The sequence below is a fragment of the Barbus barbus genome (assembly GCF_936440315.1).
Source record: "Barbus barbus genome assembly, chromosome: 22".
Taxonomy (NCBI): Eukaryota; Metazoa; Chordata; class Actinopteri; order Cypriniformes; family Cyprinidae; genus Barbus; species Barbus barbus.
In genome coordinates this window covers 8,887,817-8,912,379 of record NC_136750.1, presented here as the reverse complement: position 1 = coordinate 8,912,379, position 24,563 = coordinate 8,887,817, and the positions used below count along the sequence as shown (strand labels likewise).

Below are 24,563 nucleotides of genomic sequence, written 5' to 3'. Positions count from 1 at the left end.
TATTGGGTAGGATTAGGGATGTAGAATAAGGTCAAGTAGAATAAGGCATTAATATGTGCTTAATTAGTACTAATAAATGGCTAATATTCTAGTAATATGCATGCTAATAATCAACTAGTTAAGAAACCCTAAAATAAAGTGTTACCGCTATTACTTACTAAATCGTTAATCAGAGTACCTAATATTGTGTTACTCATTTGTTCCTGTGTAGTTACTAGTTGGCCATTAATGACGGAACGTTATTCTTAAGTGATACCGAATGGAAATTCCTAAATCCCAAAAACTACTTGTTTAACTCACAATTCAATATCACATTTCAAATGATATATTTTATTAATTAATTATTATTATTATTTATTTTTTTTCTGGTTGGTCCAGACAATGTGCTTGTGCATTGTGCAGAAAATCCTGCACAAATTCTGACAACATTAACCATATTATGGTTGTTTCTATGGTATCTGGAGCTTTCAAACAGCAACTGCAGCTATGCTGTCATCTAACAGCAATAACTACCATAAAGACCAGGCAGTAACAGTGACTAACTTGCTTTTTTATTTAGAGGATGGGATTTACTTCACTAGAGCTGTCACACTGGGCACTTCAATTTTACCCATTAATTGTAATACCAGTGGTTTGTCTCAGTGAATGAAATAATTTCAACATATCAATATTTCATGTACATATTCCCAGTGTTGGGGAAGCTACTCTGAAACTGTAGTTTGACAAGCTACAAGCTACTCGTAAGTTAGAGTAGTTAAACTACAGTCAAGCTACCCTTTTGGAAAATTAGTTAGCTACACTACAAGTTACTATCAAAAAGTAGCTAGCTACATTGAAACTACTTTTGATTTTTTTGAACAACGTATATTATAAATAACTGAATAAGTGTCTGAGGAATGTTTTAAGTAAAATATTTAGTGTTTAAAACAATGCAATACAATTATGATTTCAAAGAGTATTATTACACACAACACTCAAATATCTCAGACTGTTACAAAAAGTGTAACCTTTACTTGTTTCTTTGAGAGACATGAACTTGGACAAATAAGGCCATGGGTAATTAACGTTAGTTGTTTCTCCATCCTCCAAATCTGCCGCCACATCTTGCTCCATCATGGATAATATGGGTGTGTCAACCCACTTCTGTACGTCAGTGAACCGTTAGCCGCAAGATGCGTGATTAAACAACAGGTGGCGGTAATGGCAAAAAAATGAGTTTGTAATCTAACAAGAAGAATATCCTTGCATCGCGCTGATTCGCGCAGGCTCGACAAAACGCAATGTAGCTTTTGCTCGCGCTACACCGCTACTTGCTGCAAAAAGTAGTTAGCTACTGGAAAAGCTACACTGTTTAAAAAGCAACTGAGCTAATGCCAAGCTACTGAAAAATGTAGTTAAGTTAGTAGCGTTGCTACTTGTAGTTAACTACTCCCCAACACTGCATATTCTTCAGCAGTTTCATAAGTAGGATAATGTGTAGCTAACCGTCAAATGAACCCATTGAGGGTAATACAAAATGTGAGATTTTTGTAAGAATTGCAGTCCAAATGTTAGTCATAGAATGAGTAGTAAGTGTGTGTCACAAAAACATAATTTATCAAAAAAAGATGTGGCTCAGGTAAATGCACAAATAAACAAAGGAGACTTTAAATTTGCCATTGCTCTGTGAAATCTCAGGGCAGAATTCCATTTATTTCAATAGGAATCTGTCTGATAGATAGTTTCACATGAAGTGCGAAAAAAAAGTCTTTCCATGCAGATTTTGCTCATATTCAGGTTGGTCAAAAGAATCCACTGTGTTGTCCAACAGAAAGCTGCTTGGTTTGAGCTGTAAGCAGTCATACATTGCTACAGTATCAACACTGGAAAATGGACCATTGGCTGCACCTTAATGGTGTGTCTGAATAATGAGTACGGAATATTTTTATGCACTCAATGCACTACAATCAAGGAACATGCTTCGATTTGTGCATGCATGAAGCAGAAGATTTTGTAGATTCTCGATTGCATTTGTATTACAGCAATACAAATAAAACATGTATTTTTTACATAGTATTTACGAAGTATTTCCTAACCAAAAAGCTGTGTTTTCATGAACAAATGCAGCAATATATTGACAGTGCCACGGTGTTTGAATTTTTTTTCAAAGGGTAATACATATCTATAGTCCCTCAATCTCTCAATTGACTGTCAAATGTTTCATTCATTTTCTTTCATCTCGAAGAGTAAACTAAACAACGGAAGCATGAAACATGTACTCACCGAAGACACATACTGGATATCCCTGCAGAGTTTTGTCTCCCTGGGAAAGTCCACTAGATCCAAAAAATTGTCAACCACCACCTGCCCAATAATATCGTGGCGTGAAAAACGGTCGAAATCGTAGACGCTGAAGTGCAGCTTCCTTGTGGGCAGGTCCGCATATGCCACAGGGAAGAGGAAGACCTCATCAAACACAGGGTTTAAAGTCTTACGATGCACCTTGGTCTGGTGTTTGGTTTTGCGGTCTGGGAGAAGGTAGATTTTTACATATGGGTCAGAGGTTCCAGAAAAGTCCTTGGCAGGGAGGTCTTGAGCTCGGTGAATCTTGACAATGAGCTGTTCCAGGTCACAGTCATATTTGAGAATAAAGTGGAGGCATCCACAGCTGTCCACACGACTGCTTCGGTTGTCCTCGCCATCTAGGGATCGTTGTTTGTAGAGTTCTGGTTTTAGCTGGCCCAAACTCATACCAGTCAGAGAGTCCTGCCTCTGAAACTGGGTTACTGTGAAGTCAGGGTTCGACTGGTTCATCTGACGCCGAATTGAGCTTTGCCTGTTGACATATAGTAGGAGTTAAAGACAATAATTCTGGATATGAGGTTTAATGGGAGAGCAAAATAAGTAAATGAAATGTCTTGTACCAAAAAAATACTTTCAGACAGGCCTTTGATAAATCATCGTAAAAAAACAATATCAATAGTCAGTCTAACACATAAAGACGCAAACTACTGCCATTTTGACAACTATGTGTTGATTGTTAACTGATTTTGTATAATTATAGTTAATTATATACAGCTATAGGCTGTTTCAAAAGAATGAATATATTCCTTATCCAGGAAATTTCAACATTTTATGCTGTAATTTTAAATTGTGCAGGAAAACATTGCAAGCATATGACCTTAAAATTGTCCAACTTTAAAATGAAAACTGCATCTTTTATCTACTGTAGAGACACTAAAGTGATAAACTCTGATTAGACTTCAAATTGACCTCTGAGCCAGTCCTATTGTTGAGAGACTGACGTTTCACCAGAATCCATTAAAGTAATTATAGAAGGTTAACTTACCTGACACAGGTCGAGGAAGGATCCGTGATTTGCCTCTGCATGCATGTGTTGCCATGGACACTATTCTCTTGAGTCTTAGACTCAACCTCCAGCGGAATATCAGGTGAAGTGTGGCTTATTTTGAGGGCTGCCTCAGGCACTGGCACTGCAGGAGGAGATCCCGGAACTGCCGGAGAGACTGGAGTGCGCGGCACTGTAGTCTCTTTTACCACTGAACTTCTGGCATTATTCCGGCGGTCGAGGGTGGCGTCCACCTCGGTATAGATGGACTGGGGTTGAAGGGGTGGAGGAGGAGGATGAGGGGGGTCTGGATGTCCCTCCTTGGTGCCTGGAGAGAGGCCTTGCTCGCGCCATGGAATCCAACACAATTTCCATGAAACGAAGAGAGAGACGCCAAACAGAGCCAAGCCACAAGCGGTCACCACCAATGACAGCAGGCTAATGGATATATCTAAGAAGAAAGGATTGAGTGCATATAAATAGAGGGTGAGACTAAAATGTAGGCTATACATAAGTATGTTAATTTCACATGAAAGTTCTCTGGACCACAATATACAGGATCATTAAACTGCTGGTGGGAGCACAAGCTGTTCAGGTCCAAATGGTACTATTTTAATCAGTTCTGTACACACTGTTCAGATTGGTTGTAGAATGCAGTTGTCACTGTTATAAATAAGTCTGTGTGTACACAATTGAATAGGCGTATTTTGCTGCAGTGTCTCAGTGGCAAATTGCATAATATAACAATGCCTTACAAGTAACCAATATATAATACATACTCCCCTGGTTTCACAGACAAGGCTTAAGCCTAATCCTAGACTAAAATGTAAATCTGAGTTTTTTCAACTGAAAGAAACTTGCACTGACTGATCTTAAAATATATCAGTGCATTTGTTTTGTCTCAAGATGCACACCATGTTTCTTTATAAGGACGTTTATAAAAAATACTTAAATGTCCTAATTGAACTATGGCCTAATCCTGGTTTAGGCTAAACCCTGTCTGTGAATCCGGGCCATTATGTTTGGAGTGTTTCAATAGTTTAGCAAATAAAACTATAAATAATATCACACAGCACGTTCACACTGTTGGTTTTGCATTTCAGTCTATCTATATGATTCCTTGTGAAGCCTGACTCCATGAGCTGGATGTTCAAGGAGTCTATGAATCAAAGATATCAAAGATAACCTATTAGATATAAATATTCATTGGAAAAGAGACTTTAAAATTAAAGGCAATTTGAGAAGCAGATCTTAGGAGAAACACTGCATTCACAAAAACAAGATCTTGTGATTTTATCATTTTTTAATTACAATTATTTTTCAATTAATATATTTATTATTATATTATCATATACTAAGGTCAAAAGCCTAAAAAAAATACAATGTGATAAATTGCAAATATTTTACAAAACATTTCATCATAAGAACGGTAAATTCATTCCATTCATTCACATCCAGTCTGAAGATGTTTGAGCAGCCACTCAGAAATCAAAGAATCATTTAATGGTCTTGAAGTAAGAGGGTAAAACTCCAGCCTGATGTAATTTACTACCTTTTACTCAAACCTCTCATATAGACACTATAGTATTATCTTCTCTTAAATATTTGGCACCTGCTTTAACCAATTCCTTTCAGTTTGTACAGTTTCCTGTTACAATTTACAGATAATGCTTATCTAGCTTTCTTCATTAATATAGCCCCTATTGAGCACACTGTATTCCCTACACATCTAACTAAATGCAGATTCTAAGCCACTGCTGTTTGAAACATTGGGTATTGTCACTGTGATGATTGGCCCTAACCACTAGTGACTCTAATGAAATCCCTTAACTTTAATTAAAATCAGGAACTTAAGTTAATTAAGAGTAAGCAGTAAAAAGGGAGCCCTCACACAGTTCACTCAAAGCAGGTGGCATGTTTAATTAGGATGCACAAAACCAGTTTAATTTAGCTCCTCATAGGTGTAGCCAAAAGTTGCCAAGGGTGAGATAGGACCACCCATTGGACAAGCAAGCCCCCATACCCAAGTATTTTATGGTTTAGTTTTTCCACCCCACTTTAATAAGAGTGGAGTTCACAATGCCTTGACACAATCTAAAAAAATTTCATTTATTGACAGTAGACAACAGAAGTAATACACAGCAAGAAACAATATAGATATATTTAGTCATAAGAAAATGCACACTAGATATAAATATATGCTGTTAATATATGACAGCTACTTTATAAATAATATTCCCTCTAAAAAGTTAAGGCAGAATCCAACAAGAATCACTCAAAGGTTTGACAAGAATCAAACAGCCATACAGTGTACAAAGACACAATACTCACTATGTCAAAACAAAAGCGGCAGGTACGTGCTCCGTTTCATTTCTATTACATGAACAGTATTTTTGACAACTAATTGTTATAGTCTAACTGACTCTCTCTCTCTCTCTCTCTTTCTATATATATATATATATATATATATATATATATATATATATATATATATATAACATTTATTTTAATTTTTTTTTAATAAAATGAAAACTAAAAGGTATTGGCTCATGTGATTTTACTGTGATTTTAAAAATGTGTATTCGGCGCCGATAGCCTCGTGGTTAGTGTATCAACATATAGTGCAACTGCTCACAACGACCCGAGTTCAGAGAAACTGGATAAATCTCTCCGCGTAAGGGACAAGGCCGAAGACTTTTGTTGGATGCCCGTGGTCTTCGGGCCATCAGATGACACTGCATCACTCATCGGCATGATTCTGTCATTGACATTACTAAATGAGCCCAGGAATACTTCCAGAAATCTTACTTTCACTCTCTGTTGTTTAGTGATATAACCTAATTCCCACCATATTGTCTATCAAACTAATCTAACTAATTTGATTGCCTATTATTGTTTTCTTCATTTTCATTTCTCTTTTGCTCCGTTTTTCAAGAGTTTATCAGACAACAGTGGTAAGTGAATCATTCATCAATCACAGTGAGTAATGACTGACTCTCAGTTCACGGTGACTTGAACTAAGATGGCACCGCTGATGGCAGCTATTGTGCGTTGCTCTTCAGTGTTTGAACTGTTTTTGTTTGTTTTTCCTGTTTTTTGTTTTTCAAATACAGTTTTACCAGGGATGATCTGCTGAACATTCGGCAGAATACACCACAAAATCTTTTACCGGATTTTGATTTTTCGGACATTTTGCTGAACATTGTAGTTAGCGGAGCCTTAGCTCTGGTCAAATGCTACAGGAGGCGCAGGCGGGGGAAGAGAGCCGGCGCACTTGTGAAGCTCAGACAGCGTGGATTTCGAACGGCGTTGCCTAGCATCCATCTGGCGAATCTCCGCGTTCTACCCAACAAAATGGATGAACTCCTTCTGCTCTCCTGGACAAACAAGGATTTTTCTAACTCTGCTGCCCTGTGTTTCACGGAAACCTGGCTAAATGGCGACATACCAGACAGCTCGATTCATCTGCCTAGTTTCACGCTGATCAGAGCAGATCGGGACGCGGAATCAACGGGGAAATCGCGCGGCGGCGGGACTTGCTTTTACATCAATGAGAGGTGGTGTACAGATGTAACTGTGTTAAAGATCATGTGCTGTTTAGATCTAGAAACGCTCTTCATTAACTGCAAGCTGTTCTATTCGCCGTGGGAGTTCTGCTCGTTCATTCTCGTGAGTGTCTACATTCCACTACAAGCGCACGTGAGCTCAGCTTTACAGAAACTTGCTGATATGATCACAGAGAGTGAGCAACAACACCTGGACTCTGTTTTAATCATTCTCGGGGACTTTAATAAAGCAAATCTCTCCTGTGAACTGCCAAAATACAGACAGCACATCACATGTCCCACCAGAGACAGTAATATACTGGATCACTGTTACACAGCGATAAAGGATGCATATCACTCGGTTCCACGAGCAGCTTTAGGACTCTCTGATCACTGTTTGGTTCATCTTATTCCGACCTACAGGCAGAAACTTAAATCTGCAATGCCTGTATTAAGATCTGTTAAAAGATGGACTAATGAAACAGAGCGGGATTTACAAGCCTGTTTCTCTCTCACTGATTGGTCTGTTTTTGAAGCAGCTGCCATCGATCTGGACGAGCTCACAGAGACTGTAACATCTTATATCAGTTTCTGTGAGGATATGTGCATTCCTAACAGAACTCATCTAATCTACAACAATGACAAACCATGGTTCACTGCAAAACTCAGACAGCTCCGTCAGGCCAAAAAAGATGCTTACAGAAAGGGGAATAAAGTCTTATACAAACAGGCCAAATACACACTGGAAAAGGAGATCAGAGTGACAAAGAGGAATTATTCTGACAAGCTAAGGAAAACATTATCTTCCAGTGATCCTGTTTTAGTTTGGAAAGGTATGAAGGATATCACCAGTTACAAGACACCATCCCCCAGCACTCTGGAGAATCAACAACTGGCAACACGACTTGAACAAGTTTTATTGTCGTTTTGAAAAATCACCCCACACCCGCCCTGAACACCTCTCCACACACCCATTAACACCTCCAGCAACCCTCCTCTCCCCCACACCTACAATTCAAATCAGCAAAGAAGATGTGTGCCAGGTCTTCAGAAAGAACAAAAGAAGGAAAGCACCAGGCCCAGACGGTGTGTCACCAGCCTGTCTGAAATCGTGTGCTGACCAGCTGGCCCCCATCGTCACACAGATCTTCAACAGATCACTGGCGCTGTGTGAAGTCCCCTCATGCTTCAAACGCTCCACCATCATCCCCGTCTCAAAGAAACCCAAAATTACTGGACTAAATGACTACAGACCTGTGGCTCTAACGTCTGTAGCCATGAAATCATTTGAAAGACTGGTTTTGACTTATCTGAAGGACATCACTGGTCCCTTACTGGACCCCCTGCAGTTTGTCTACAGAGCAAACAGGTCTGTGGATGATGCAGGCAACATGGGACTGCACTTCATCCTGCAGCATCTGGACATACCAGGGACTTATGTGAGGATCCTGTTTGTGGACTTCAGCTCCGCTTTTAACACCATCATCACGGAAACCCTTCAGATCAAACTAACCCAGCTCTCCGCCCCCACCTCTGTCTGTCAGTGGATAACCAGCTTCCTGACAGACAGACAGCAGTTAGTAAAGCTTGGTAAATTCACATCCAGCACTCGTACCATCAGCACTGGAGCTCCTCAGGGCTGCATACTCTCCCCACTGCTCTTCTCCCTCTACACCAATGACTGCACATCTAAAGACCCCTCTGTCAAGCTTCTGAAGTTTACAGATGACACCAAACTGATCGGCCTCATCCAGGACGGTGACGAGTCTGCTTACAGACAGGAGGTTAAGGAGCTGGCTGTCTGGTGCAGTCTTAACAACCTGGAGCTTAACACGCTCAAAACTGTGAAGATGATCATGGACTTCAGGAGAAACCCCCCTGCTCTCCCCCCACTCACCATCATGAACAGCACTGTGACTGCAGTGGAGTCATTCAGATTCCTGGGCACCACCATCTCTCAGGACCTGAAGTGGGATATTCACATAGACTCCATTGTCAGAAAGGCCCAGCAGAGGTTGTACTTTCTTCGCCAGCTGAGGAAGTTCAACCTGCCACTGGAGCTGCTGAAACAGTTCTACTCCGCCATCATTGAATCCATCCTCTGCACTTCAATAACTGTCTGGTTCAGCTCAGCTACCAAATCTGACCTCAGAAGACTACGGAGGGTAGTCCGTACTGCTGATCAAATCATTGGTACAACCCTCCCCACTCTCCAAGAAGTGTACTTATCCAGAGTGAGCAAAAGGGCTGGTAAAATCACTCTGAACCAGGCAATCCATCTCATGAACACTCAACAATAAACGTGGAACACACAACTATAATACATTATCCATTCACCACAACCCGGTCTCATCCCAAGTCGTCACATATTGACGCTTTGGATTTGGCGTCGCTTTTTGACGCTCAAGGTACCCCTTTAGCGTCACTCTTTGACGTGAAGGGAAGCATAATTTTTCGGCGTCGATATGCTAACGCGCTATTGGGAATTTTATCGTCATAATAAGGTTGCCATTATTGCATATATGTAGAGGTGTGATTTTTGAATGTAAACAGTCAAAATAGTGACTTACCCAAACCTGCCCCTAAACCTACCATCTGTGAAGAAAACGCAAGATATAGGAGGCAGATGCAAGTACTGGCATAATTTTTTTTAAAATGATTAATATACGCTAAGTGTTTCCTATTTAAAAAAATTACCTTCCCTTCACGTCGAAAATTGACGCGAAAGGGGTACCTTGAGCGTCAAAAAGCGACACAAAAACCAAGCGTCAATATGTGACGAGTTGGGATGAGACTGTGTTATTCACCACACTCACTTATTTTATTTTTTGTTTTCTCATTTCTAATTTGCACATACTTGACCTGTACATACATAGTTGTCTATATTATATATTGTGTTTTTGCTGCTTTGTACATTGCCTATTTGGATATTTGTATATCATTCTTTTATTATCTGTGTCATGTCCTGTTGCTGTTTTTCTGTTGCACTGTGGAGCTTCTGTCACTACAACAAATTCCTTGTATGTGTAAACATACTTGGCCAATAAAGCTTATTCTGATTCTGATTCTAATGGCTTCTTCTTCAGATATTGTTTTTTGCACTGTTTGCCACATGTACTGTTTTTAGAACTAGAGACACGCATCCGAACTTTAGTTAAGGATAGTAAGAATGTTAGGGCTGTAGATACTGCTTTGGATGCGACTAGCTCAGAGAGTCCTGTACGTTGTTTGGTTCTGGTTTCAGTGCCTCGGAAGCAGGGCAACTGGGTGACTGTGAAGCGGCATAGTCGAGGGTCAAAACACTGCTCTTCCGTTCCGATCAAAACATCAAACAGGTTCTCCCCACTCAGTAACGCATCCACTGAGAGATCTGATGAAAGTGCTCTAGTTACTGGCGATTCTATTGTACGGAACGTGAAAATAGAGACACCAGCCACCATAGTCCAATGTTTACCGGGAGCTAGAGCGCCTGACATCTTGGCAAATTTAAAAGTGCTGGCTAAAGCTAAACAAAAATTCAGTTAGATTATTATTCACCTCGGCTCTAATGATGTCCGACTTCGCCAGTCAGAGATCACTAAAAATAATGTTAAAGAGGTGTATGAACTTGCAAATACGATTTCAGACACTGTAATATGCTCTGGTCCCCTCCATGCTTACCGGGATGATGAGATTCATAGCAAACTGTCATCACTCAATGACTGGATGTCTAAGTGGTGCCCGCAGAATAATATAGGTTTTATTGACAATTGGATGAGTTTTTGGGGCAGACCTGACCTGTTGAAAATAAATGGTCTTCATCCTTCCTGGGGTGTTCACCTGGCTAAAACCAGGTGAATACATTATTTTAAGTGAGTCTACCCCTCAAGATTACTGTTATAAAAATGAACCGTGCCCAAAAGGCAAAGGTATTGCTACAATTTAAAGCATGTTAATGGTATTAAAATTCTCCAGCAAAGTGATGATATCGCAGATCATTATCTAGTCTTGTGTAAACTCCATATAGCTAAAATGTTACGGATCTGGAGGGAGGACTCAAATGCAGAGAGAGTGTAAACAGATTTATTAGACAAGCTTGCAGACAAGATGAGAGAAGGTAACGAGGGGTGTGAACACAGCTAAAACAATAGGCAGGAGATGACTAGTAGTCAGGCAGGCTGAGAGATGGGTCGCAGGGTCCAGCCCTGGATGACAGTTGGCCAGAGAGGAGAAGGGACTGTGCAGGAGATGACCAGAGGTGGCCGCGGCTGCCTGACAGGAACACAAAGCTCGACCACTCCTCACTCGTGATCTCTCTTGGCAATGCACTAGCTTGGCTGCATGGCAGACCCAGGGAGAAGACCGGTAACTCAGCCTACAGGACAGGACAGGACTGAACTGGACAGGACTGAAGACAGACACGTGACTGGAACAAAACTCAATAAGTAAATAGATGGGGAGCACTCAGTAGCTTAAGGTAAAAAGAAGACCTTGTAACACAGAGAGGTTAAAACAACGAACTGACAAAGCAGAAGGGAAAGGGCGAACCATATGAAGGAGAGGAGAACACAAGGAACAGGTGAGAACATTCAGACAAAAGAGATCAGAGACTTGAGGGGCAGGAGACAACACTCAGACAAACAAAGAGAGAACGAGAGGGACAGGTGACAACACTCAAACAAATGAGAACTCAACGGGAACTAAACAAGGGGGCGTGGTAACGGAAAACAAGGAGGTGGGACAGGAGGAGCACATGGCAGACACAAACAAAGACAAAGCCATGTGCTCATACACAAAACATTGAAATATGGAATAAAGACAAGACAGACAAGACAGTCAGGGGAGATCCCTGACATAAAACTGTAAATTCTTCTCCTTGTTACAAGTATGGTAGAACCATCACTTCTACCACAAAAGACTGCTTTGTAAATAATCTTCCTGATTTATCTCAGTTCCTCACCATACCCAACAACACAGAAAAGCTTGATGATGTAACATAAACTACGGACTCTCTCTTTTCTAGCACTTTAGATACGGTTGCTCCTTTACGCTTAAGGAAGATTAAGGAAAAGAGTCCAACACCGTGGTATAATAAGCACACTCGCACCCTAAAGAGAGCAGCCCGGAAAATGGAGCACAGCTGGAGTAAAACAAGACTAGAGGTATTTTGTATTGCTTGGCGGGAAAGTACCCTAAAAACATTAAAAACTGCTAGATCTGATTACTTTTCATCTCGTTTGGAAGAAAACAAACATAACCCCAGGTATTTATTCAATACAATCACTAAATTAACAAAATATAAAGTATCAGCAGGTGTTGACATTTCCCAACAGCACAGCAGTAATGATTTTATGAACTATTTTACTTCCAAGATCGATACTATTAGAGATAAAGTTGTAAACATGCAGTCATCGGTTACAGTATCGCATCGGCTACAGTATCGCATCAGATAGTGCACTATAGATTCCCTGAGGAACAATTCCACTCATTCTCTACTATAGGAGAGGAAGAATTGTATAAACTTGTTAAATCATCTAAACCAACAAAAGAGCTGCTTCCAGAAGTCATAGATCCTCTTTTGGCTATTATTAATTTGTCATTGTCATTAGGATATGTTCCCAGAACCTTCACATTGGCTGTTATTATTATTGTTAAAAAACAATGTGCAAAAAAGTTGTACAGGGTATGTAAATAGCAGCAATATGAGGTAGAGAAAAATTGTGAATAGCTTATTGATATAGTGATATTTACATGGAGTCAAGTAATGTTATGACACAGAGTTAAGAGTTAGAGTTAAGGAGCCTGATGGCCTGGGGGAAGAAGCTCCTCCTAATGCTCCTTATTGATGCGTACTGGATTTTTTTATCCATGCATTAAACGTTTTTAAAAATAGCTTTGGGGGAGGGAAATGCGCTAATTTCACAATATCAGATCGAAAGATCAGAAAAAGCCCACATACACTGGCCTACAGACCCTCCTCTCAAAAGAAATCAGAATAGAAGTGGTTGAAAGTGGACAGAAGAGACAGATTAAAAGACCAAGTGTGAACTGGAATGTGTCTCCCTCATCTACTTGTAATACCATTGACCAAAACACATCTTAATACCAGGTGTAAACAGTGCCTTTGGCATTCAGACACAGCCACTATCTGTGATAAACAGTTGACCAGTTCTTAAGCCTGCTGCAGAATCATTGCTGTGCAAAGGAAATGATCTTCTGAAATTACAAATCATGAAAACAATATGGTATTATTAATGCTTTTATTCTATTTTACAATAACACAAATAAAATGCAATTTTCAAACTATGTTTGTCACAGTTTATAATGCACTGCCAGGGCCACCCTAATCTCTCAGAGAAACAGATCAACCAGTTAAAAAGCAATGCTGAAATAAATTATCATAAATTATCAGAACATAAATAACCTTTTTTTTTCTTTCTTAATGTTTTAGTATGCTATAATTTACATGCATTTTAATGTTGAATGTGACAAAAGTTTAAATATGATTTTGTGCCTAAAATATAATCTTGAATAAAACAATTATTTACCAAAATCTAACAAGAAAGCAGTATATGAATGTGTCTTTAGAACTGAGTATGCCTCACCGTCTGTGTTACAAAATAATAACATCTCAGAAACATGTTAATGATGCAATTAGTAATTAATTGATCATTCTTTATGAAATGAAAATGATCTCATTTAGTAATAATTAATTATCTGTTAAAGAACTATCTCAGTCCTAAATTTACTATTTGTAAATTCCCATATAGGTTAATAGTAGTACTTGGAATGTACAACCCACATTACTTCCTGCATAGTTAGCTATTAATGATGGAGCATCATTCTAAAGTGACTAACAAGACCTGACATTTTGCAGATTTTACAGAAGAAAACCTAAACAAAAATGTAAACAAAAGACCTGCACATGAACACCTGTGGATATAATTCAACTCTTTCTTCTGTTAAATTATGCACTATAAAGCCACAGTTACTCAGATAGTCAATATACATCAATTGATTTGAAAGCTAACTATAGACAGAACTACACCTGGACTATTTAATGGACTGACTTTTCCCCCCTTCCTCTTCTTTTGTACACCACATCTCTCCAGCATTCAGCAGAGACAGCAGCTGCCAAACTCTATTTGATTTGGGCTGTCTCTGAGCAGAGTCCTCTAAAGCAGCACAACTCATTTCAGTCCACTGAGTGTGTCAGTTACACTTCAAAGTGAAAGCTCCACAATGGCTCATCTCTAGTAACCCATAGAAACATTCCAACACACAAAGAGCTTCAAAGAGCCTTGTAGCTGACATCCCCACTGTGCTGCAGCTGCCTGTAATGCATTTTTGCGAACACACAGGAAATACTGAGGATTTAACCATTTAAAACTAAAGGAGCTAAGCATTTTAACTAACCAGTGTGCAAGAAATTAGAAATTCAGAGTCATGTTTTAAAACATATTAATATAGTAACAATTTCTATATATTGAAAAACATCTCGGGTTACGTATGTAACCCTGGTTCCCTGAAGGGAACGAGATGCTGCATCGAAAGCGCTAGGGGAACGCCCTCAGCGTGACCGTGCTCTGAACCAGATTGTAATCTGTCCAATGAATGGGCGAGACGTCATAGGCGGGTGACGTCACTGACCGGGAAGCATGAAAGCACGTGCGGTGGAGCCGGCGTTTGCTTCTAGGAATGCAACCGCTCGCAGGAATACAGGAAGTATGGCCTCGAGACACAGCGTCTCGTTCCCTTCAGGGAACCAGGGTTACATACGTAACCCGAGACGTTCCCTTCCAGGAACTCGAGCTGCGTCGAAAGCGCTAGGGGAACGAGATGCCCACGCAACCAGACTTCCAATACCTGCCCTGTGTGTATCGCTAGGAGCACAACGAGGGCGAAAGAACAGAAGAGTCCGGAGTGGCCCTAAGATCAAGGTCGTAGAACCGAACAAGGTGAGGGGCGTGGACCAACCCGCGGCATTGCAGATATCCTGCAAAGAAACCCCTGCTAACAAGGCCTTGGACGCCACCATACCCCTAGTGGAATGGGCTTTAACCCCCACATGTGAGGGGAGACCCGAGGATTCATAAGCCAGAGAAATAGTATCCACAATCTGCTTAGAAGCTGGCAGACCCCATTTAGGAGGACCGAAGCACACTAGCAATTGGTCCGTCCTTCTTCACAGGCCAGCTCTGTGGACGTAAGCGTCCAGTGCTCGCACTGGACACATACAATTAAGCTTCCGCTGGTCAGGCTCCCAGAAGGGAGGAGGACTGAAGGCTTGCAGTACGACAGGCCGTGGACCGTAGGAACATAACCCGCTCGAGGGTAGAGAAACGCTTTGGCCAACCTGGGGGCAAAGTCGAGAAAAGAAGGGGCCACTGAAAAGGCCTGTAAGACCCCAACTCTCTTTAGCGAGGAAATCGCCAACTTTTAGGTAGTCTTCATAGAAAGAAGGCGATCAGAGATCTCTTCGATAGGTTCAAAATGAGGTTTACAGAGAGCTTCTAAAACCACAGCCAGGTCCCATGTAGGGACACGGGATCGTACTGGAGGCCTCAGCCTCAGCGCACCACGGAGGAAACGTGTAAACAGGGGGTGTCTACCCACTGTAAGACCACCGAGAAGGGCGTGGTAGGCCGATAAAGCCGCCACGTAAACCTTCAGGGTGGAGTGAGTTACCCCTGAGGAGAAACGCGCCTGCAGGAACTCCAGCACTGTACCAATCGGGCAGTTAACTGGGTCAGAGTGGCGGTCTCCGCACCAAGAAGTGAAAAGTTTCCACTTCAGGGCATACAGTTTCCTCGTAAAGGGAGCTCTGGACTGGAGGATGGTCTCAACAACCTCGGTTGAGAGACCGGAAGCTATGAGTTGCGCACCCTCAGAGGCCATACCCACAGCTTCCACAACTCCGGGCAGGGGTGAAGGATAGTGCCCCCCGCCTGTGAGAGGAGATCCCTCCAGACGGGAATCTCCCACGGAGAGCCGTCGAGGAGAGAAATCAGGTCCGAGAACCATACTCGGCCCGGCCAGAACGGTGCTACCAAAAGTAGGCTAACCTCGTCCTGGCGCACTCTCGCCAGAACTCCCGGGAGCAGAGCGATCGGGGGAAAAGTGTACAGACGAAGCCTCAGCCAAGTCTGTACCATAGCGTCAAGTCCCAGAGGAGCTGGAGGCACTAGAGGGAACCAGAGGGGACATTGCGCTGACTCTCGAGTGGCGAAGAGGTCCACCTGAGCCTGGCCAAAAATTGTCCATATCTGCTTCACCACCTCGGGGTGACAAGAGCCTCCCAGCACCGGGCCCTGAGACAAGAACCAAGCTTGGTCCCACATGTCCAAGGCACGTAGGCATCGCCGTGTGACCTTGATCATGCGAAGCGGATTACCCCTCGGGGAGAACCCCTTGGTCTTGAGCCACCACTGTAGGGGCCTCATGTACAGCAGGCCAAAAGGTATCAAGTTGGACACAGCTGCCATGAGCACCAGCAGTTTCTGAAACTGCCTGACAGTGAGTGACTGGCCTTCTTTCACTCTCTTGACTGAGGTGAGGATCGACTCGATCCGAGCAGGAGACAAACGTGCCTGCATCGTGGTCGAATCCCACACCACGCCTAGATAAGTGGTTTGCCTAGATAACTGGAGAAAGTACACTTTTCTTGGCATTCAGTCTCAGCCCCAGCGCCTTCATGTGCGCGAGAACGACATCTCAATGCCGAGCCGCCATCTGCTCTGATCGAGCTAGAATCAACCAATCGTCGATATAATTGAGTATGCGGATGCCCTAGAGTCGCAAAGGAGCCAGGGCAGCATCCACACACTTCATGAAGGTGCGGGGTGAGAGTGCAAGGCCAAAAGGAAGAACCCGATATTGGTAAGCTTTGCCCCCAAAAGCAAACCTCAGGAACTTCCTGTGAGAAGGAAGGATGGAGACGTGGAAGTATGCATCTTTTAGATCTATCGTGACAAACCAGTCCTTGGACTTGATCTGAGACACGACCTGATTGATTGTCAGCATCCTGAACTTCAGTCGTACGACTGAGCGGTTCAACTGACGCAGATCTAAAATGGGACGCAAGCCCTCATCCTTCTTCGGAACATTCAAGTACCCTGCTGTAGAACCCGGACTCTCTTTTCTTTTCAAGAGAGTGTTTACTTCTTGTTTCATGATCAGAGCTTGCTGGGGGCCCACGCACGTGGGAATCACCCCATTGAAAGGCGGTGGCGGAGCGCCGAACTGAATACGATAGCCTTTCTCTACAGTACGCAGGACCCATTGAGATACATTTGGCAGTAGTTTCCACACTGCCAAATGATCTACTAAGGGAACCAGTCTCTCGAGACTGGCCTCTGATGTACCCAGAGCTGCTGGCTCGGTGCCCTGAAGCGGAGGACCGGCAGGAGACGGCCGAACCAGGAGCTCTAGAGACCCCCGCAGGGGTGGCAAGCTTCTCAGCTCCGCTACACTTCGGGGCGGAAGAAACTGAGAATATCGCTCGCTGGAGCCAGCTGCGCCCTGGAACTCTGGCAGGGTTAGCAGACTGGTCTCCCGAGGGCACTGGGGGGAGACGGACACCCGATCTGCTCCAGAGGGGTCTGCCCTCTTAAGCCCTGGGCCACGCCCATCAGGGCTTCTTAGCCGAGGATCTCTTAGACTTAAGAGCGGTCCTCATATCCGGTTTAGCCTTAGAGGTCCCCGACTCAGAACGCTTGCCCCCACGACCCCACCTCGGTGGGGTGCGGGTAGCCACGCTCTGTTTCTGTGCCTCCCTGTACGAGGAGCTGGTACGCTGCGAGGGCTGCTCCCGCCCAACAGCCCCCTGAGCTAGAGTTTGGCGAGGGAGAAACCACTGAAACGCCGCCACTTGTCTACGAGCTTATCTTGTATATCAGACAGGGTCAACCATAAGTGTCTCTCCGCAGCCACCAGTGCTGCCATAGACCTGCCAATGGCATGGGCGGTCTCTTTGGTGGCGCGGAGAGAAAGATCAGCAGTTTTACGGAGCTCAGTATCTTCAGGCCTGAACCCCTCTCCCTCATCTAGCTCTTTTAGCAGGTTGGCCTGGTACGCCTGTAACACCGCCATGGTGTGCAGACACGCACCAGCCTGACCCGCAGCCGCGTACCCCTTGCCCACCAACGCTGAAGTCGTATGCAGTGGCTTGGTAGGCAAGGATGGAGCCTTTAGAGACGACGCCGAGCGAGGGGACAGGTAGCTCGCGAGCGTCTGTTCCACTCGGGGCATCGCTCTATAACCGTGCTCAATCATCCCCGCCACATTACCGTAATTACCCGAGGCAGGGATGAAGAGATGGGGCGAAAATGGACTACCCCATGATCTCGACACCTCGGTGTGGTGATCGGGGGAAAAACGGCAGGCTTCGACGTGAAGGTGACGGCCTAACACGTAGAAATCTCTCATCGAGTTTACTAGGCTGCGGTTCGACCGAGGTCTCGGCGGGCCAATCAATATTTAACTTGGCTGCCGCTCAAGTAATCACCTCCACTAGCTCCTCATACTGGGGCGGCTGAGAGTGCGAAGCCTCGCTTCCCACTACCAGATCCACTTACGAACCCCACGAGTGCAGCCGCCGCTCCGCCTCGCGAAAGAGAGCCTTCCGGGAGCGAAGTGCATGCAACGACAACAGCTCGCAATGCGGGCAGCCGGCTCCCTCGAGAGCCGACTCAACATGACTCGCTCCCAAGCAGACCACACACAGCTCGTGAGTATCCCCCGCAGTGATGTAGCGTCTGCAAGGGGGAACACACGGTCTGAAATGTGATCTGCTATCGCCCAAGTCCTTTATTTTATGAGCAATTTTTGACATGTTGCTTTCTGGAGCTTATAACGTGTTTAAACAGACGTACAACACTAAATAAGCCTCACAACATGAAAGGACAGTACACACAGACAGAGAGGCGGTTGCTGAATGACAAAAAGCAAACGCCGGCTCCACCGCACGTGCTTTTATGCTTCCCGGTCAGTGACGTCACCCGCCTATGACGTCTCACCCATTCATTGGACAGATTACACTCTGGTTCAGAGCGCGGTCACGCTGAGGACATTCCCTTAGTGCTTTCGACGCAGCTTGTGTTCCTGGAAGGAAACTATTGTTTCCAAATAAATAATATATCATACACATGGTGAATAAGCCGGTTGTCTGAGAAGCTCCAAAAGGGTTTTTCTAATATGGTTCAGTTTGGGACCAGGTTGCTTAAAAATCTCTAATAAGCATCATTATCCCTTCAGCAACACTCAAATTGTATTTTCCTCTAGTGAGATTTGCCAGAGAGGCATTTCCAGGGGTTTCTAGCGAACATGAAAGAAATGTTTGCTCCTAGATCCCTAAAAGGTGTAATAACAACATTTAAAAGTACTAAGTGGTCATTCACCCTTAGTATTTTGTGACATGCTAAAGCTTGTCGAACATGAAATGTGATTACCAGCCTACGGTTTATCATGCTGCAGCACTTTCTCTGAACCAAAAAACAGCTCTAAAGAACACCAAACACTGGTTATGCCTGTAAAGCACTTTCATAAGGGCTCTGAAAGTGATTGCAAAATCATACAAGCACTGCTTTTGATACTCAATGTTGCCTGTGTAATCAAGTCTATTCTTATAAAATCATTTGATCATCTGTCCTCCAAAAGAAATAACAATGTTACCATGGCTTCACAGAAAGGCGACCATTCCGACACAGTGAGACACTGGATAATGATTGTTTTGCTTCTTTTCTTTTCACTCCGGCTTCATGCTGCTGATTATTTAATTACAGTTTACACAGCCACTTGGTCTGAATGTCCTGATATCCCATGCAGCAAAAACACTCTTGGCGTATAACTGGTCAAATTTGTTGATTTGCTATTCAGTCAAATCCAAAGTGTTGGGAAGCACATTCTTCATTAATGTTTGATTTCCGCTGAAAATACTATGGGGAACCATCTAGCACTGCAAAACAATGGTTTGTCAAATAACCTAAGTATCTTGACAGAGCTTGGACATGCTGAGGGCATATACAGTAAAAGTTTTTGTCTGGCCAGAGTCATGATCCCAGTCCTCGTTTCTCTCTCATACTTTCTTCCCTGTACTATACTGACCTATAAGCAAATACAAAAACTAATAAATAACAATTCTAGGAATGTTACTGAAGTAACTTGCCATTTGGTTGGTTACTCACATCACACCTATGTGGCAGAGGTTGTACAGTGCTGTGTCATTGGGTCTGATAATATATCGACTAACTGTTCAACCACTGAACAAAATGCAAATGTGTGTATAAATGTATGAATTAAATTGTAAAGAATGATGGACTGTTGATGCTTTGTACATAACTTCTGCAATATATTTTTAATGCCTATTAAAAAGTGATGGGGACAAAATTGATTTGACCAAAAGAGGTGGGAATATGTCTTACCCATCCCACACAAAAATTACACATATGTTCTCTACTAAAGACCTGTTTTGTGTAGCATGTACCAGTAAACTATGGAGAGAACAGAATTACATATAAAAAAAAAAATATATATATATATATATATATATATATATATATAACCTAACCACATCTGGTTTAATCCAAATACAGAGACAGATACTGGCTTCGCGGCACATCCCCTATAAGGAGCTCTTTGTGGTTTTTGGTGCTCATTTTCTAGTAGTAGCTATAGAGCATCGCTAGGTGATTGCTTGGGTGGTTTCTAGATGGTTCCTTTGTGGATAAAACATTGTCTACCTGCAAAAAACAGTAAGCCTGTTATAAAAAGTATTAGTACACCTATCCTTGCACAATTTGAGGTATCATTCATGTCCATAGTTCAACAATTCAGGGTGAGTTACACCATGAGGTTTTATGTCTTCTGTGACAACACTCTTTGCAGAACTCTCAAAGTAAATTATCCCAGTGAGTGAATTTTATCTGCTCAGTTTTTTAAACAGATAAACATGAATCTGGCAATGTTTTACGTTGGTTGTTAATCGGATTGCAGCAGTTCGTAAATGGTTCTAAACAGTTAATAGTTTTGTTTGAAAATAACCTATCACCTACACTAAGCCCTACTCTAAACCAAACCAGTAGTGTTAACAAAAGCACACTGAAGCATCAGTTCCAATTTAGCTTGCTTCTACAATTATTAGAATTTATTTTATCAACATGTCCTGAGTACCAGGTACCAGATGAGCTACCTTTCAAGTTTACTATGCCAGCAAACCCATGCATATAATACTGATTGATGCAAATCTCCAAATGTAGTAGTTTACAATTTATTCACTAGTAAAAGTTTCTGAAAAACAATTGCACATTCATCAACCAATCAGATTCAAGCATTCAAAAGCCTGCTAGTATAATGCTGCCTTCACGTGCTATCGGAATTATCGTAAATACAAGTTTCCTAATCGGAAATTGGACGTGAACAGTTGTATTTACTACTGTGAAATTCTGAAATAATTTTGATTCCATAGTTTCCGAGTTGGGCGGGTCATAAATTTTAAACATGGTGGAGGGGACAACCATTGCTGATGTCAATGCTGTTCTCACAACAACTGCATCCCTATGTCTTGTCGCTAAAGAAGTGTATTTATAGGCTAGATATGAACAATCAATCAAAGCATATTGTATGTTTTATAAGCAGTGAAAGCATGTATTTGACCGAAATTCCAGAATTGTCAGCAAACTGCATCAGTGTTTATATGATTGTCAACCAATGGGATGCTACATTTTATTATTTCCGACATTAAAGTACTTGAAAACGACAAGCTCGTAATAACGACTTCATAAGTGGGAAAAAGGAAATTTCCGATAAGTCTTTAATAATCATTAATCTGCCCCTGTGGTCATAATTGGTGTTATCAGAAGAAAGTTATTGGTGTTTTACTTCCAGTAGTGGAAGATACTGAGAGATAATTCCATTTCAATGCTGTAAATTGTTTGCATGCATTAGGTACTCGTTTGGAGGTTTGCAATAATATATTGGTAGAGAATTGGTAAGGGGTTTCTTTTTTGTGAATGCTTTTGCATTCTCACCTGGACTGTTCATACTTAATAAACCACTTCAACTTTCCTTCAAAATAAATAAATAATAATAATAATAATAATTCAAAAACATAAAATAGTTCATATACATTGTCACACTTTTTTTTTTTTTTTGATGCCACTCACCCAATATGAAATGACATGTCTCAGCTGTAGCCTTTTATTACTATTTGTGGAATTTGAGGTAAGGTACAGGCTATTGGCTCTCAGTGAACTGACAAAACCAACCATGAACAGCTGTCAATGCAGCCACAGGGGATTGGTGTGTGAGAATGTGAGAGAAATGCCAATATAGCTTCTATGATTCTTGAGCTGTTGGGGGATGGGTTCATATTTTGGCTCCATGCAGTCATGCAGTTAAGACATGTTTCCAAAATTTCATGACCTATACAAAAGCCTCATTTTATAAAGAGGCCCACCTGGTCCTGAAATTTGGTTGTTTTGTATTATAAACGAAGCTTGCATCAGAAACCAAGATGAATCATTATACAAGCTTTTGTGAAGAAGAAGAAAAAAAAAAGAAAAAGAAAAAAAACATTACTGGTGGGTGGTAGATTTAATGCAGGTTACCAAATCCCCTTGGTACATTTAAATCTAAGCAGTCAGATTCCAATACTGCACTTTTGGCCTGTGCTGTTGGAATGGATTTTGTATTGTGTCTCGATCTAAGTTTATCCACACCGCATATATGAGAAGTAACAAATGCCATATTTAATTCAAATGCAGCAATTTTCATCCTGGATGATGTGGCTCCAGCTAAAGAAAAAAAGTTAATGATGATGAAACATGGTCAAAGTGTAAGAGAATGATGTGTCAGGCTAGCCTAAGGGACATGACATTAAGAGTATGTATTTTAATAAGAAGATGTCTTGTAACCACCTCAATTCATTTCTCATGACTATAAGCTAAATTTCAATAAAAAAACCTGTTACAAAATATTTTTTATCAACTAATATTGATTGATTGTAATTTAACAGAGGTGAGTGTCTCCATTGAGGTCTTTTTTTTTTTTTGAATCACCAGAGATTCATCCATGTCATAAGGAACAAGCTTTTTCCAGTGTAATGATGACTTATATTGGACAAAAAAATCTGGAATTTCCTGCAATAATGGCATGTGCATACACTGCAACTGTAATAAATAAATAAATATTATAAACGTTTTATATATTAGAATCTTGTTCATTTAATTGGTGTACAATTATAATAGCTGTTCCACTAGCATTTCTACATTATATTTCTGACATTATAGTATTTTATTTCTGACAAAATTATTTGAGTCTATACACCAAACTGAATCGACACCGAAATAGCACGTCGAGTAAAAGATAGTATCACAGTAAATATAGTAGCCTAGAAATTCCTCCAGCGTGATATCGAGGTTAAAATGGAATAAATTGTTGAGCAACAAGTCAATACTGAATCAAATGAAAAACCCACTCCGTGAAAATATATATGAAGTTGCGAATGAGACTTAAATGCATTCACCTAGTTCATGATCCTTAGGGAAAAAAGCGCATGCAACCGTTTTGTGCAGGAGTGTCGCCTACCTGAGTCCGAATACCTCGGCCTGGCAAGGTCTCGGAAATAATAAATGAAATCCAAACAGTTTTCGTTCTGAACCTCCCCCTTAGAACAAAGATCCGATAAGAGTTCTAGTGCTTTTTGACAAATCTCGTCCTCTCTGTCGACAGGCATTTCCCACCAGCATCCTTCTGGATTGTGGAGCTTCTAAAGCGCAATCCCCCCACAGAGAAACATCATCTCACGGACGGCATCCCACTCTCACGGACAAGTCCGGCTTTCTGTAACGTGGAAATATCTCTGAGTGTTGTTTTTTTGTTTTTAATTTCCTGTCAGGATTTATTCGACACGGTGAAGTTCTTGCGTGATGTGAAGCCAAGTCGCGACGCGAGTGGAGTCAGAAATGAAAATCCACCGGTTGAATCTTCACACACACGCGCGAACTGAAGTGTGAGGCGCTCGCTGTCCACGCTCGCCGTGGTGCTGAAGACAGTGCGCATGCTCACAACCTGATCGCCACGTAATTACTCATCAGCACGAGCGCAATCATTCCATGTTTCTTGGTCTAAAGCGAGTTAGTAGGCTACTATCGCACGCTAATAATTTTTTTTACTCATTTAAACAGGAACTGACCTGATTTATGGTCTGGGATTTTAATCAGTATCAATAAGAGTGGCAACGAGTGGAACAGTGTGAAATCAATTAAATATCAGATTAATTGAAATGATGAAATGATGTATTTGTCAGTGTTTTTTCCAGTTTTAGATTTAACATTCAGCTGACTTTAGATTTATGCATAGCAGCAAAGAAAACTATGAAATTATCAGCCTAGTGTATTTGAGACTCGTGTTCTGTTTTGAAAATGTAATTCACCAGTTTTGTATAGTTTCCGTCTTTCTTTAAGGCTTAACTTGGAAATGTTGAAATGATGTGATTAAAAAATATATATATATATATGTTTCTGTTTTTATTTTTTAAGAATTTCAGTTTTTTGTTTGGAATGTCCACACTGTGGCTCCTAAAATAACAAAAAAAAACACAATAAAAGTATCATAGCAGTGGTCCTTTTTTTCAGACTGAAATCACACGTTATATGATAGCTTTGTGTGAGGAATATTTTGAAATAGTTGGTTAAAATGACACAAAAGGAAAG

At 41.7% G+C, this 24,563-nt stretch overlaps 1 protein-coding gene across 1 annotated transcript in view; it reads right to left on the bottom strand.

The window, feature by feature from the left end:
• Positions 1-23,596, bottom strand: part of LOC306888476 (synaptotagmin-9-like) — a gene marked incomplete at its 3' end in the record, with an annotated part of 45,076 nt that extends 21,480 nt beyond the window's left edge. Inside the window, exons 1-3 of the mRNA XM_079446811.1 lie at positions 23,437-23,596; positions 3,329-3,779; positions 2,263-2,815 (exon numbers count right to left, since the gene is read on the bottom strand). Of these exons, the coding sequence (XP_079302937.1) occupies positions 2,263-2,815; positions 3,329-3,779; positions 23,437-23,584 (1,152 nt within the window). The 5' untranslated portion in view covers positions 23,585-23,596. The remainder of the gene's footprint in view (positions 1-2,262; positions 2,816-3,328; positions 3,780-23,436) is intronic.
• Positions 23,597-24,563: the final 967 nt, after the last annotated feature.